The following is a 16,586-nucleotide window of genomic DNA, read 5'->3' on the forward strand; positions in this document are numbered from 1 at the left end:
TTTTGGCTGTGTTGGGTGTTCGTTGCTGCGCACGGGCTCTCTCTAGTTGCGGAGAGCGGGGGCTACTCTTCGTTGCAGTGCGCGGATTTCTCATTGCAGTGGCTTCTCTTGTTGTGGAGCACGGGCTGTAGGTGCGTGGGCATCCGTAGTTGCGGCACATAGGCTCAGTAGTAGTGGCTCATGGGCTCTAGAGCGCAGGCTCAGTAGTTGTGGCGCACGGGCTTAGTTTCTCCACCGCATGTGGGATCTTCCCAGACCAGGGCTCGAACCCGTGTCCCCTGCATTGGCAGGCAGATTCTCAACCACTGCGCCAGCAGGGAAGGCCCTGAAACTACTTTAATACTCTTAAAAATTCTTCTTTCACAAATTCCAGCTCTCATGACCCCATTTAGTACAAATGAGAATGGTTTTGATGTATAAATATAAAAGTTGGAATTTCTGGGGCTTTCCTAGTTTCATGTGATGTATGATTTTCTCCATAGTGACTAATTAAACATTTCCGTGTAACTTAATATTTTAAACTTGTGTACGACATTTCACAGAAACCAGGAGAAGCACTCCTTTGTCAGCGTACACACATACAATTTGTTTGGCAGATACTGTAACTGGAGGCCTCATTTAAATTAGAAATTTAAGTAGAAAAAAAGCCTCGTTTAAATTAGAAATTCAGTTACCACTAGTACTTATGACTCAGCAGGACCCAATGAAATAAAAAGGGGGAAAAACATTTGAATATTTAATTCAAAGTATTCCGTTACAGAAGTGAAAATCAGAAAAGTCACCACCAGTATGTCCAGCATTAAATCGGCTGGGCATCTCACGGAGGGACTTTCTCCACCCTACAATACGAGGACGACGGGTCCCCATAAAACCTCTGTGACAGACTGAGAGGTCCCGAGCCATCCAGAAGAATCTATAGGCCATGCGGGTTGAAACGTGACCGTCCATTTACAGCAGCTAGGTTAACTCTGCACACAGAAAAACTCATTCCCTGACCAGACCGGTATGAGAACTACCCACGGTTTACTGACTGTTCTTAGAGGTAGTCAAGTAGAATTTTATTTGAAAAAGAATTGTAGAAAACTAGAAATATAAACGGGATTGGAAAATGACGTGCCAGCAGAACACTGAAAACACTCGACAACTAACTAACCATTTGGGTATTTGGCCACCATCTGCTGACCAACCGTCTGAGGGTGTCAGCCACGTGGGGAGTGAATGACATTGGGAAAAATTCCAGAGGGAGCTGTCATTTCTTGTCATTTATCGTGGACGAGAGCTATGGTCCCTGCCAGGCAGCAGTTACCAGCTGGGGCTCTCACTTGCCTTGCAGGTAGGTTGAAGAAAGGACCTGGTTAAAATGTGGGATATAAAGTACCAGCAAGCTGGGACTTCCCTGGCGGTCCTGTGGTTAAGACTTTGCCTTCCAACGCAGAGGGTGCGGGTTCAATCCCTGGTCAGGGAGCTAAGATCCCACATGCCTTGCCACCAAAAAACCAAAATATAAAACAGAAGCAATATTGTAAGAAATTCAATAAAGACTGAAAAAAATTGGTTCACATAAAAAAAAAAAACAGAAAAACCCCAGCAAACTACCCATTTTGCTCTAAGAGTGGAGAAAAAAAAACGAACCAGAAAATCCCAGATCACCAGACAGTTCTGATTCATGAGCCTGGCTTATTCAAGCTGACGGAGGGAATCAATATTCATTGTTCAGGCCTCAACAGATAATGTCACAGCTACATCAACTGCACAAAGAAACCCTTCAATCACCCTTGAAAGAGTAAAGTATGCACTTGGAACTAATAAAATATTAGTTCTCATACTTGTTTGTGAAATGCCAGTTTTAACATAAACATGATTTGGGCAATGCAACAGATGCAAAATGTGCTGAGACATGTAATAAGTAACTGCTTCTCGCTTCTTATATAAAGAAACATGCCGCCCCCCGCCACCAGGTAAAACGGTACACCCCGACTCCAAAACTTAGCAAAAGCCGAAGGGAGTTTCACCCTGAATATTTGGGGGCGTATACAGCAAACACATGTTTCCAAAAAGTGTCAGACTTTGGGGCCAACTTCTAATCGCCTGCTAACTGACAGAACTGCTCCCAATAACCAGCCTTAGCATCACATATAAAGAAATAAGCCCTGACTTTGTAAATAGTTCAAATCAATTTTTTGACAACAAATATGAAAGACCCATCAAAATTCCACAATCACAGTGGAACTCTGGCCGGATCAAGTGTTGTTTGAAACAAGGGAATTATTTACAAGGGCAGGAAGGTTTCTGTACTGCAGAAATTTAGATTGTTGTGACATTTAGCTAAAGGGTTTCAACTCCATACCCTCTCCTCCTGTAGTGTCTAGAAATTAATAATTTCATAAAAAGAAGGTACAGAGAAAATACTAAAGTCAAATTTCTTTTTCATCGATTTTATCATTCCACAGATAAGGAAAAATTTAAACTCATAATAAAGATAAAATGACATAAGTGTTCCTTTTTAGAAATTTACACAATGTCATCCAAGTGTTTTACCTGACTTTTAATTGGTGAAAGCTGAATTTGGTCTACGTGCTTAACAAGAAGTATCATCATAAACATTTCCATGTTTTTCTCCTTCCGTTCCAGAACGTTAGACTCCTTCTAATATTTATTAATCTAGGACACCAAGAAAAATCAGGAAATTCATTTTTAAGATAATTTTACATCTCAGCTTCCTTTTCAGATTTCATAAACTGTAACTTAGTCTTCAAACTCTCAAAAATATACATCACATCTCTTGGTGAATCATAGTCCTATAATGAAAATTCTAAATTAAAAGTCAGTTTTAATTTATTTCCAGCAGATGAAATACATATATATTTTTTTATATATAAATATTTCCATTTAAAATTAAGAATTTTGGCACAGGGTCCTAAACTTGCAGTTTTCAAATTACGTCTACACTGCTTTCCACTGATCAACCTGGGAGAGTTTGGGAAACAAATCGTGCACTTTTTGAACTTGTACCTTGTGTGTTTACCCTTCCCTCTGTCTCATGCCCAACAATCTAGCAGTATTCCAAGATTTTAGAACATGAGAAAAAAAGGTAGAAGATTTACTTCACATTGGTGGAGGAAGAAGGAAGGGATAAGATTTACGGCTGAGGATTTCTAAGTACCGGATCTTTTTGTTTAATTTATTCATCTTTTTCCAGCAATTGTAGGTGGTCGCTTGTCTCCTTTGCTGTATCTCCAATGTGAATCCAAGGGACTACATGAGTGGCTTCATCTCATATCTAAACCCAGAAATTTTGAGTCTTGTTCTAGTCAAGTTTTAAAGAGGGGGTTTTTCTGGGAAGAGTGACAGGCCAATAAAATCTATCGTCTGAGAGATTCCAATATTAATCTTTAATGATTATGTTCCACTTCTTGTCTTTCTGCTGTACTTTTAAAAAGTACTCAGATGAGTAGAATTCGTTTTTAGATGAAGAATTTGAGCTACTACTTTCTTGAGGGGGGAGAGGTAAGAAATTACAGACTAGTGCAAAAAAAAGAGAACTCCCACATTCTCCAAAGTGCTTCCTGCATAAAATTCAAAACCTGAATTCTCACCAATTGGTTAAACATTGGAATATTGTTTATCCCTACTTTTATCTTTGTCTGCTTGGAGCCTCTGTCCTGGATTCAAAGTTCTAGAATGTGCTACAGAAAAGGTCTAAAGCAGGTGGCTGCAGGTGGGCGTGACAGGGGGTCTCCTGCATCCTCCTCCCAGTATTGCACAAGAGAAAACCCGGCAGCCAGCTGTGCAGGCGCTGCCCTGTCATCTCCACACCCACCACGTGAGGCCAGACTTTGTCACAAGCTGGCTCTGAGTCTGGCATAAGCTGGTGTCACCCACACAGCCCTTCTCTTTGTACCATTTAAACACGACGGGGAGATGGAATCTAGATGTCACCCCAAACACGCGGTAGAACGAGGAACAAATTGAAAACCAGCTGACTCTCATCATTTCATAGGCGCTACAGTCTGGGAGCCAGGCCACGAGGTTCTGCCTAGATGCTCTGGCTGTTGCCATCCTCAGGGGTCTCTGCTCCGTGCCGTGCTCTTCCTTAACCAACTGGCGTCAGCTCAGGATCAGGAAACACCTCCACCCTGAGCTGATGCCCCCCATCCTCTAGGAGCTGCCCTGGATGCCATGGAAAGGTGTTCTGAGTATTTTCAGTGCCGTTCACTGAAAAACTAATTGCAGATATACATATTTTTTCATAAATAAAATCTGAGGCATATATGTATATATTAAAACTTTCACCAACAAGGGTGTGTTAAAAATTTCAAGTTCTGTCCTTCAAGTTCAATAAAGGCACACGTGGCTTTTTTTTCTTCAGGCTTGCACAGAATACAACTGCTAGCAACAGGTCCTATGAGACATGTTATGGGGCTTTTGTTTCTTTGATTTTCTGCTTCTTGGGATAAGCATTCGCCCCATGGATCAAAGGCATGGCTCTACCGCCCAAGGACAGTATTTAGGTGCATAGAGGGTTGGAAGTGGATTCCCTTGCTGTGTCAGGCTGCTGGGTAACCAGCCACAGCTGGGCAGGGCCGGTCCCCCCAGGTCTGCTTTGGCCATTTCCATTAAGGCTTCTCAATCCCGAATCGACCTTTCCGGTTTCCAGGTTCTGATGCCCTTCGGACCAGCCTAGGTGGTGCCTTGGGTCGGATGCCTTCGTTCATGTGGTCGCCCCGCATGGAGCTAAAGTGGCCTTTGGAGAGGAGGGGCTGGCAGAGCACGCCTGGGGCCTGGGGGCCCCCCTCTTTGCTGTGGGCAGCTGGGGAGCTGCAGGGCTGCGCTTGCCTGGAATCAGCATCTGCCTCGTTCTTCCATTCCATTTTATAGGCCTGGGGGGCTTTCTTTGAGAACTGTTCTGGCAAGAAGCGCCTGGCTCGGGGCTGCAGGTTGAGGACGGTGGTCCCGACGTCTGGGTCTGAGTCACTGCTGTTGCCACCTGCCAGAGAGCAAAAGAAGGACAGCGTGGGCGGGCCTTTTAGGGAGAAGGTGTTACAGGCGACTGGCCAATACATTTGTGGGTCTGGCACCTGCTGTGCCCTCCCTGGGGCTCTGGGGGTCGGGCAGGGAGGCCAGAGGGCTCACCCCGACTCCAGCTGAGTCCTGGGCGCGTGCATAAGTCCCATGAGCACGCATGTCCACAAGTGTGTACTCTTGCTAATTCTGAAGAGCTTCCCATGTGCCAGCCACTGTCCTAAGCGCTTTTAAATGCATTAACCTACTGAATCCTCATAACCACCCACTTTACATATGAAGTAACCGAGGTTCAAAAGATATTAGTAAGTGGTGGAGCTGGATGTCAAACTGAGACCACCTGGCGGCAGCTGTGCGCTCACCTGCCCCGTCAGAACGGCCCCGGGGGCTCAGTTCAGTGTCTGGCTCACGGTAAACAGATCAGTAATTAGCTGCTATTATGAAGACTCTTGTCTTGATCTAGGATGTACAATCTCATGCACAGCTTTATTTCCTTTATATTTTCATAAAATGGTCAGAACACCAATATGGCTTGCAACCTACATAAAGATTACCATCGAATGAAGAGATGTTAGCCGTCATGTCAAAGCTTTAATAATTACAGCCAGAAGTCAATTATATAGTTGCCTTTATGAAAATATATTAAAATTATTATGAACATTTAAAGTTAGAAATGTTGTAAGAGTAACAGAATTAAATTTAAACCTTTGAAGACTGACAGCTTTCTGTTTACCTGTTCATCAGCCACACACAGTGACATCTGCTTTTGCTACATCGAATAGAATCAAATAACTGATTGAATTACATATAACGTGCACGGAACGCCATTCCAAAAGGATGCAACACTAATAAAAGGTCACCAAATTATTACTATAGATTTGCAAACGACTGAACTCATTCATTGTCCTTAAAAGAGAAGGAAAAATGTTCTATTTTATAAACACTAATAAATAAGTTTAAAGTCTTTTTGCTCCAACTGTATTCAATACCTGCATTAGAAATATTCTTTTTCTTTTGTAGCTTTTCTGGAAGCTTTGTATTTTTTGGTAAGGATAAATATCGGGAGGTTGAGGTGGAAACCTGTAAAAAAAAAATAGAAAACCTTGTTTAGATGACACACATGTCATTTATTGTATGTTACGGGCTTAGAATTCTATGTCAAACCTAACCTTGGTGTTAAAAATTAAAATGTTAGCTCTAGATTCCGAAACTACTGGGTGAGGAGCTGTAGGGATGGGGAATAAATTTCCAAGTAATAGTCATTTTATTTAAAATAGGTAAAACCTCTCCTAAAATATCATGGAAATCAGTACTACTAAGGAAAACAGAAATGAAGTGGGACCCTTAGGAACAAGGTATGAAAACCACCGGCTTTTCTTAAAGAAAAGCTACAGAAACACCCACTTATAAAAGCATTGCTAAAAAAGACTTAGAACCTACATGGATAGGGAGGAAGATACATGAAAAATGTAGCATGTTTAAGTTGTATTTACTTTCACAAATCTTGAAAATGACAGAACAGAAAGTATTACTATAGCCAACGTGCTGGCACTTGTGGCATCCAAAGCCACAGTCTCTAGTTTCTTTAACTTTTAATCGATGCTGCCACATTTCACATGTAAAAAAAAATAATATTGTTCACACATAACCGTTTTGGTCTCTGACAGCTCAGTATAGAACATTATTGAGAATGAGATGCACTGCCTGCTATGTCCGATCAATCAATCAGAATATCCTTTTAAAGTGGCTTCCTTATCTATGGCAATGCCCTGGGCCAAGTCGAATGCTGAGCACACAGCATCTGAAACTCCCCTGACATGCGCACGTGCACACACACACACAGACACACACGGCCTCCTAGAAGTTTCCACACATGCACGCACGGCAGCCCCCCTTCAGGCTGCACCCTCTCCCTGGAAAGGTCAAGACTCCAAATGAAGCCTGGCCCTTCCATTCAGTTTAAAACTGTACCCTGACAGGGATATCAGCTCCGTGCTTTGTGACCACCTGGAGGGGTGGGATAGGGAGGGTGGGAGGGAGGGAGACGCAAGAGGGAAGAGATATGGGAACATATATATATGTATAACTGATTCACTTTGTTATAGAGCAGAAACTAACACACCATTGTAAAGCAATTATACCCCAATAAAGATGTTAAAAAAAGGAAAAAACTGTACCCTGTATGACCCTTCTCCATCCTCCCAATCTCCTTCCTCAGCCCTTTTAGGTTTATTTTGTCCACAGCACTTACTGCGTCTAACATAACAGATACTTTTCTTATTCTGTCCATTCCCGGTGGCCTTCTCCCCCACTAGAATGTGAATTCCACAAGGGAAAAGAGCTCTGTCATTTTGTTCACCAACGTATTCCAAGTGCCTAGACAGTGTCTGGAAGGTGATAGGTGTCCGAGCAACGTCTGGAAAGACGTGATGATGAGCTCCATCCCAGGATTCCTGTGAATCAGCCCCCCAGGGCCATCCTGGCTTTGCTGTTGGGCGCCTTCTGCGTCCCAGGGCCACAAAGCCCCCTTACCCTGTGCTCCCGATTCAAGCTGCTGTCCTTCCGAACGCTCTCCCGAAGGCTGTGCCTTCGACGGATCAGGATCTCCTTGGCTTGCCTCTCACTCGTGTCTGCAGTCAGATTGTGTCGATTGTAGGACAAAGTCTGAAATGAAAACACAAGCAACGTATTACAAAAACGATGATCACTGCCCGGAAATTCCAAAACTTTACTCCATTTCTTTGGCTTCGTACCTCTGATAGGTACTTAACAATGAATGTGCAGAGGGGAAAAACAAGAAGTATAGAAGTTAACATTCTTTCAAATTTTGAACGAATTCATGTTCTACCAAATCTCAATTTAAGGGTAACAGTGGTAGTAATTTCAAGTTATTTGTAGAGATATATGATATGTCGGTGTCACAGAAACCCTTAGAACTGTGCTGGGCACAGAGAAGTGCTCAACTGATATTACCTACTGTTATTAGCTATGATGAAGATGGTGATGGTGGTGGTCTTGTCTAAATGTGTCAGAGCAGGAGCTGTACTTTATTCGTTTGTATCTTCTGCAGGGAATACAGTGCTTTGTTCTACTCATAGATATAGTCAATACATACATCCACACATGTATTCAATAACTATGTATTTGATTCAACCAAATAAAATCCTCTACTTAAGAAAAAAGAAGAATTCATGTTCTAATAAGAGTCGGTGAATACTTTTTTTTCATTGCAAAGTGTGATCTTTATAAATGAGAAAATGATCGCATTCATCAAGCACCTTCGACTACCTTGAAGTACCCTGTCTATATTTACCCATCAGTAGTGGCTGGGGAAAAACACAAGTCAACTCATACCTTCCCTATTGAATAGTAATTGCTAGTACAGAAACCAACCACTTTGGGCCACTTGGTGGCGCCATGACCCTCTATTAAGTCAAGAACATTTCTTCTTTTCAAGTTGAGAAAAGCTGCTGGCTCCCTCAGTAATCATCATGTCCTGGTATTTGAAGCCATACAATTTATAAACGAGGGCTGTCCAGGGCATAATATTTTTAGTTTTACAAGCTCTAGAGAAATCCACTTCCTAAAATAAGTTGTATTTAGTAATTAAATTCATTTTCTGATAGAAATAATGTGTACTTCTTGGGAATACCCTTATCCCCAGAACTATATCAGACCTAGCAGAGATAAACAGAAGTAATGCAGAACAGCACTCAGTTCCTGCCTTGAGGAACTGGCTATCTTAGTTGGGCATTGAAAGCTAAGAAACTAATAACTAAATCACGAAAGGCGGTACTAGAACTGTGTGGCACGTAGGAGCTCTAAGTGCTATTATCCCATTCAAAGACAGGTCTGGGAACAACATAGAGGGCGTTGGGGAAACCTTAAAAATTGGAGAATATGGATGGACTGACAGGAAGAAGTGGGACATTCCAAGTGGAGACACAGGGGAGAGCAACACAGTCCAAGGAATGAATTCAGACCTGTCCTCCGTGGGTGTCTGGGTGGCTGAGGGAGAGGTAGAAAGGGGAACTTAAAAATAGATCCCAAAGGCTGAAAGAATAGTTAGTTTAGCCTGAAAGCCATGACTGCTTTGTCTCATTTTAAATAGGAGGATGCCGCGTTCAGAGGGGCTTGAGGAAAAGAATGGAGCAGCCGTAATGTCGGATGGAACGGGCTGGTCTGTGGGGAGGCCAGCTAAGAAGCCACGGAAATGACCCTGATGTGAGTGACTGGGACCCCTGACAACTGCTGTGTCCCTGTGCCACTTCACCTCACTGTGCCTCAGTTTCTTTATCTGTAAAATGGAGACAATAATAACACCACTTGTTAGAGGATTAAAAGAGGTAATACACGCGATGCAGAGAAATGGGGCTCGGCAAACTGTATGCACTGTTAACTGTATTATTAGCAAACTATGAGAACGAGGTGTTAAAAATGGAAATGGTTTGAAGGAAGTGACTCAGAAGATACAGGAAAGGAAGAAACGATCGCACTTTATGAACAACAAAGAAGGTTAAATACATTTTTAAAAGGCTTCTTCTAAGCAATAAAGCTATTTCATTAAAAAAATTTTTAAAGAGCAATCAATTGCTTTCCTCACCATTAGATAACACACTTTTTTTTTTTTTTTTAATCTCCAATCCTTTGGTAGCAGAACTCCCAGCTCCCTGGGTCTCCAGCCTAGAGCCTTGACCAAGATGTCTGGGAGGAGGGCAGTACCCTAAAAGGACAGACCCTGGGGTGGGTCTGAGGGAAGGAAGTGTCTGGTGTGGGACCTGCTGAGGGTGCATGACGGTGGGACAACAGCCACTGTAACTGGACAGCATCTAATCTGAAGGCATATTTTTAGCCAAAGGCAAATACATATTTTGCTAAGTAAATTATTCTTACTCGCTGACGGATCTGATAGAGATTTCTTGATAATATTTCTCGAATTTCATCCATTTCACCAGGTGTGAGCTTCCTTATTTTTTCTTCACGACAGTCACTGTGAAAGTTTAGAAAAAAATATTTTACTATGCAGCATGTATCAAATTCATCAATTTTCTTTCTTAGAGATATAATATCATCATTTAAGAAGAAGAATCTTGGGACTTCCCTGGTGGCACAGTGGTTCAGAATCTGCCTGCCAATGCAGGGGACACAGGTTCGAGCCCTGGTCCAGGAAGATCCCATGTGCCGCAGAGAAACTAAGCCCATTGGCCACAACTACTGAGCCTGAGTTCTAGAGCTCACAAGCCATAACTACTGAGCCCATGTGCCTAGAGCCCGTGCTGTGCAACAAGAGAAGCCACCGCAATGAGAAGCCCGTACACCACAACGAAGAGTAGCCCCTGCTCGCTGCAACTAGAGAAAGCCCACGCGCAGCAACGAAGACCCAACGCAGCCAAAAATAAAATATTAATTAATTAATTTTTTTAAAAAAGAAGAAGGATCTTAAAGAATAACACTTAGGAATTATTCAATATTTTTAAATAATTCAAAAATCTAAAATATTGATTTCAGTGTCAAAATCATTCATACAAGTTTAATCATGCACAAGTTTTTTCAGGGTCTATTCATGCAATTATTTAAGGAGGAAAGACCAGAGTAACTTGCAATACTATCACTTTATTATTTCTAATACTCCATAAATTAATATAGGATTTTTTTCCCCAACAAAAACTTTAGCTGCATTTTGCTATTATGGTCTATTCTTTTAAATACCTCCTTAGAAACATTTACAAAGACACCATTTATAATATGTATGTACATACAATTGATCCTCATTATTCAGGGATTCCGTATCTGCAAGCTCAACTACTTGCTAAAATTTATAAACACATTATCAGTACTCATCGCACTGTCCTAGTCATTCACAGACATGTGCAAAGTGGAGAAAAACTTGAGTCGCTGGGCATGCACGTTCCCAAATGAGGTCAAACTCATCTGCCCCCTTGTCTCAGCTCTCATGCTGTAAAAAAAAATGTCCTTTTCACAGCCTATTTAGTGCCATGTTTTTCACATTTTTGTGCTTTTTATGGGTGATCTTGCTGTTCTAAATGGTCCCCAAGCATAGCTCTGAAGTGCTGTCTAGTGTTCCTAAGCGCAGGAAGTTCCCAAGTTTTAACTCTACTTTTTCTGAAGGATATTTTAGCAGGATATGGAGCTCTAAGTTCAGTTACACTTTTTCAGAATTTTTGAAGCTACCAATGGTGTCCACTGGTTTTGCTGAAAAATCGGTTGCCAGGTTTTTTTTCTCTTTTGAAGAAAATAAGTCTCTTTTTCCCTCTGAGTATGTTTAAGAGGTTCTCTTTGTATTTTTTTACTTTTAGTGGTTTTACTAGCAGGTATCTCATTTGGTTCTCTCCCTATCTAATCTGCTTGGGGTTGTCACAGTTCATATCCTTTATCTATTTGGGGAAGTTCTCAGTCATTATCTCTTAAAATATTGCTTCTACCAATTTCTCTCTCATCTCCTTCTGGAACTTTTCACTATATATATATGAAATTATCCCATATATTTCTTTTTCATCTTTTCTTCATGCTGGTTATTTCCTTCTGTCCTATCTTCCATTTAATCACTTCTCTCTTCAGCTGTGTCTAATCTGTTTTTCTACCTACCAAATGAGATCCTAAATTTAGTTACTTTATTTTTAGCTCAAATATTCCACTTAGATATTTTTTGTTTATATAGTCTCCATGAGGATGCCAAAAGTGTCAATGCCATTTTCTTTCCTTAAACATGTTATTGTTTCTATTTTAAAGTCACTGTCTGATAAATCAATTATCTGAATCCCCTTTGTGCCTATTATTACTCTATGTTTTGTTGATCTTTTCCTCAATATTTTCAGTCACATTTCCTTGTCTACTCATATGCTTGGTTATTTTGGATTGAGTGCTAGACATTATATATAAAAAAAATCATGAAGATAGTTTAATGCTCTTTACAATATTATTTCCTCCAGAGAAGATTTAAATGTACTTCCCTTGAGCAGCTGAGATAGAGGCAATCTCAGTCTCTGATGATTTAAACAATCATGAATTGAGATAATTCTAGGCTGGACTTCTTTCCTTTGAGGGTTAAGGTGTAGGATTTTGAAGGAAAACCTAGAGCTGAGGACATACAAATTCTCCTCCTTCTTCGTAGGTTCTGAATTCCCATTTTATTCTCTAAGACCAATTAGTCTGTCAAAACCTCTGTTTTAGCTTTTTAGAGTCTCAGATACATTCTCTGTATTCCAGAGAGAAAATGGCAACAAATACCAGTTCTATCCTCTTGAACTTCCCGCTTTTTTGACTCTTGGCCAAGAAATTCCTCACTGTAAGGGTACTCTCCAGCTTTCAAGCAGATATTTAAAATATACTTTGGATGAAACATACTTTGTCCTTTTACCTCTAGTTTTCTCAGAAGGTAGTTGGTCTGGCCCTCGGTTCATTATTGCCAGAAATATGACTCCCTATTGCCTTCCTTTTTTGCTTCTATCTTCCTCTAAAGAAAACATTTCAGGAGAGGTGGAATGGTCAATATGGCAATCATTTACCCAGCTATGTAGCTATCCATTAATTTTGTTACCTACTTTCCCTAACCCTAAACGTTTGCCTTTACTGGCTTCTACCACTGGCTTCAAAATGAACTGTGAACAGAGGTAAAAGTGAGATTTCCTTCTTCTATGACCACAAAGGCAATGGCTCCCTTTTGAGAAGCTGGATAGTTGAATTATTGCTTGCTGCAAGCACAAAAGGAACAGTGCATAAGAAAGATCGTAAATTGTAAAGCTAGAGTAAACTGTAGGATCAAGTCTAGCCCCATTTTCTACTTGAAGAAACTCAGCATCAGGGAAACAGATGGACCAGCTTAAGGTCACACAGTGAGTAACTTGCAGAGCTGGGACTATAAAGCAGTCATTCTGCTCAAGCACCACCATTTCCAATTCAGTATAATGCCTTTATGTCTGAGCCATCCTGACCACTACCTTCTTTTTATTCTGGGTTGTGTAAACTACCACAGTTTTTACAGGGGACTATAGTCCTAGTAAAAATCACAGTTTATAAGGTCGGGTGTGATTTGGAGCTTCCTCTCTCATTTCAACCGTCCCATAGATAGCATTTTGATTTAGGTGACATTTAGCTTAAAGGAGCTTCATTCAGGCTCATCGGTGAAAGAAGAAATCAGTGGAACCCGTAATCTGTCATTTTTGTGTAGAGGAGGAATGATGCTTACATGATAAACTCGTTTGCTAATCTGCTAACAGTATTTACTGTCCTGCTATGGATTTGCTGTAAGAGTCTGCTGTAAGACGTTTAAGTCTCTACATTCTGGGTCTTCATTTCCTCATCTTTAAAATTAGGGAGACAGACTAGGTCAATGCATCTCAATCCTGGATGCATATTAGAAACTTCCATACACGTATTATATACTTATAAATAAACCTATACCTGGGCCTCAACCCCAGAGATCCTGATTTTATTGGTCTGGGCGGGGGTGGGGGCAGGCATACGTATTGTTGAAATGCTCCTACAGTTTTTCTAATGTACAGCCTGGGTTGACAACCACTGCACGAGATGATCACTGATGATCTTTCCAAGACTTAAACTATGACTCTGCAAATAATCCATGAGGAAATAGCTTTGTAATTACATGCATATTTATAATTGCAAATTATAACACACCTTAAAATATTCCATTTCAAAATGCTTGCTAAAGAGGCTTTACTTTCAGAACACACTGAATTGCCCAAAGCAAATATCATAAAGGCATAATCATCCTAAACATGACAAAGTACTTTCTGACTGGTCCACTCTGCAATAACACAACATGGTGTGATGTGACATGACAGAACATAACATAATGGACACACTTCCAGGCTTTCACGTTTTAACCAGGATCTTGTGCTGCTGTGAGGTCTTAAGGAATCATGTTAGGAGATAAGTCAAATTTGCTGTTATTACTGGTTTCACAAAACTATAAAGACATACTTAGTAATACTAACTTTCATTTGCAAAACAGGACTTACTTCAGAGATGCAAAAGAAGGGACAGTACTTATCATTCCCGTCTCTGCCATCTCAATGGCATGTTTTATTTCAAGCTTTTTATATAAAGACACAATGCTTGACTTGGGTTGGTTCTCCCGAATCAAAAGCCTTCGCAGGTACTTGTCATCAAACTTCTTAAACCTAGAAATAAACAAAAGCAAAGTGTTGATTAATTAACATGCCACGGATTAAGAAGAAAAACCTGGTTTTATCAATAAAATCATTTCCACTACTCCCAGGGAAGAAATTTAATAGCAGTGTTTAGTTAGTCTGATCATTATATGTGCATACCTGAATATATATGGATATGTAGAGCACATATTAGTATATTTCTGTATATAGCCACAACATACATGTATCTAATATTCACTAATTATAGATTAAAATGCAGATATTTCTACATTTCCTATGTCTCTGCTTCCCCCTTCAGCAAAATTATTCAAAAATGTTGTTAATACTTCCTTTCTCCAATTGCTCTCCTCTGATTCTCTCTTGAACATTCACAGATCAGGCTTTTGCCTCTAACTGTCCATTGAAGCTACTCATACTGAGGTCATCAGTGACCCCCACGAAATAAACCCAGTGGTCAACTGCTAGTCCTTCCTGACCTGTCCTGCTTAAAACAGTATCTTCCAGGACACCACACTCCCCTGGGTTCCCTCCTACTGCTTTCTCAGCCTCTTGCGTTGGTTCTGTTCCTTCTTTCTCTCCTCTTATGTCGGAGTGGGTGCAGTCCTGGTCCCCTTCTCCACCTCCACTCACTCTCCTGTCTTGTCCAGCTTCGTAGATTTTTTTTTTTTTTTTTGTGGTACGTGGGCCTCTCACTGTCATGGCCTCTCCCATTGTGGAGCACAGGCTCCGGACGCACAGGCTCAGCGGCCATGGCTCACGGGCCCAGCCACTCCGCGGCATGTGGGATCTTCCCGGACTGGGGCACGAACCCGCATCCCCTGCATCGGCAGGCGGACTGTCAACCACTGCGCCATCAGGGAAGCCCCCTCGTGGATTTTAACAGCATCTCTATACCCAAAATTCCCAAATTTGTGTCTGCAACTCCAGCCCCTCTCCCAAACCCCAGAAATGAGTGTCCAGCTCCCTGCTCAGCATCTCCACTTGGACATCTCATAGGCGTCTCAAACCTGGCGTGCTCAGAAGGATCTTCTCCCAAGTCCTCCCCATCTCAGCTAGTGACGACTCCACCAGGTAAAAAACCCTGATGTCACCTTTGATTCTCCTGCTTCTCCCCTATTCCATGTTATGGCCTGAACTGTGTCCCCTTAAAAATTCATATGTTACAGTCCTAGTTCCCAGGACCTCAGAATGTGACTGTATTTCGATTAAGTTAAAATGAGGCCATTAGTGGGCCCAAATCTAATGTGACTGGTGTGTGTATTATAAGAGGAAATTCGAACACAGACATGTACAGGGGTAAGACCATGTGAAGAAGCAGTAAAAAGAAAGACACTACAAGTCAAGGAAGGAGACCTGGAGCAGAGCCTTCCCTCACAGCCTTAGAAGGAACCAAATCTACTGACACTTTGCTCTTGGACGTCTAGCCCACAGAACTATGAGAAAATAAATTTCTACTTAAACCACCACCGTGTGGTACTTTGTCATAAGCAGCTCTAGCAAAGTAATACCCCACCTCCATTCTATCAACAATTTCTGTTGGTTCCACCATTAAAATACACACAACAATCGAACCACTTCTCACCATTTCTCCTGCCATCACCCTGGTCCCAGCATTATCATCTCTCAATGCGTTCCTGCAACAGGGACCCAGTTGGTCTCCGTGCTTCCACCACTGTGTTCCTATGGTCTATTCTCAACACAAGCCAGAGTGATCCTGTTAAAATGTAAGTCAAACCACGCAACTCCTGACTTGAGTAAAAGTACAATGACCTGGAGGCCCTGCACCATTTGGACCTGCCCCTCTCAGCGCTGTGCTGCTCTAACTCAGGTCCAGCCTCTCTGAGGTCATTCCTGTCCTGGAAATGTGCCAGCTCTGCTACCGCCTCCAGGCCCCTATACTTACTATTCCTTCTACTAAGAACACTCTTCCCCGCACACTTGCAGGGCTCGTTCACAGACCTTCTTTAAGTCTTTTCTTGAAAGTCGTTTTCTCAAAACAGCCTTTCCTATCCATCCCATTAGAATTGCATTCCCAGAACTCCCTATTCTACTTCCCAGACATATTTTTCTCCATAGCACTCATCACTTTCTAACAGGCTATATAATGTACTCATTTATTTTATTTTCTGTCTCCTAGCACTAGAGTGATCCATATGGGCAGTTTTTTGTTTTGTTTGTTTGTTTTCCTGTCTCACCAGTGCCTAGAACAGTGCCAGGTGCACCGTAAGCACGTAGGCAGACTGGATCATCTGGTCCCAATTCCTCCCTGGATCCACACCCTGTAACATATCAAGTTACTTGGCAATGTCCTTCCACCGTGGCCGAGGTGCCCTGCTCTGTCCAGCTTCCTGCCACTGAGCTGAATAATGTCACCTGCTTTGGTCAATGGGCTATTAGCAGACACGATGATGA

At 41.7% G+C, this 16,586-nt stretch overlaps 1 protein-coding gene across 1 annotated transcript in view; it reads right to left on the reverse strand.

Annotated features, from left to right (window-relative positions):
* Positions 1 to 4,051: 4,051 nt before the first annotated feature.
* Positions 4,052 to 16,586, reverse strand: part of SLC9A2 (solute carrier family 9 member A2) — an 85,616-nt gene continuing 73,081 nt past the window's right edge. Inside the window, exons 8-12 of the mRNA XM_060027226.1 lie at positions 14,022 to 14,183; positions 9,916 to 10,012; positions 7,555 to 7,686; positions 6,012 to 6,102; positions 4,052 to 4,987 (exon numbers count right to left, since the gene is read on the reverse strand). Of these exons, the coding sequence (XP_059883209.1) occupies positions 4,617 to 4,987; positions 6,012 to 6,102; positions 7,555 to 7,686; positions 9,916 to 10,012; positions 14,022 to 14,183 (853 nt within the window). The 3' untranslated portion in view covers positions 4,052 to 4,616. The remainder of the gene's footprint in view (positions 4,988 to 6,011; positions 6,103 to 7,554; positions 7,687 to 9,915; positions 10,013 to 14,021; positions 14,184 to 16,586) is intronic.

The sequence above is a fragment of the Delphinus delphis genome, chromosome 12 (genome assembly GCF_949987515.2).
Source record: "Delphinus delphis chromosome 12, mDelDel1.2, whole genome shotgun sequence".
In the NCBI taxonomy this organism is placed as follows: Eukaryota; Metazoa; Chordata; class Mammalia; order Artiodactyla; family Delphinidae; genus Delphinus; species Delphinus delphis.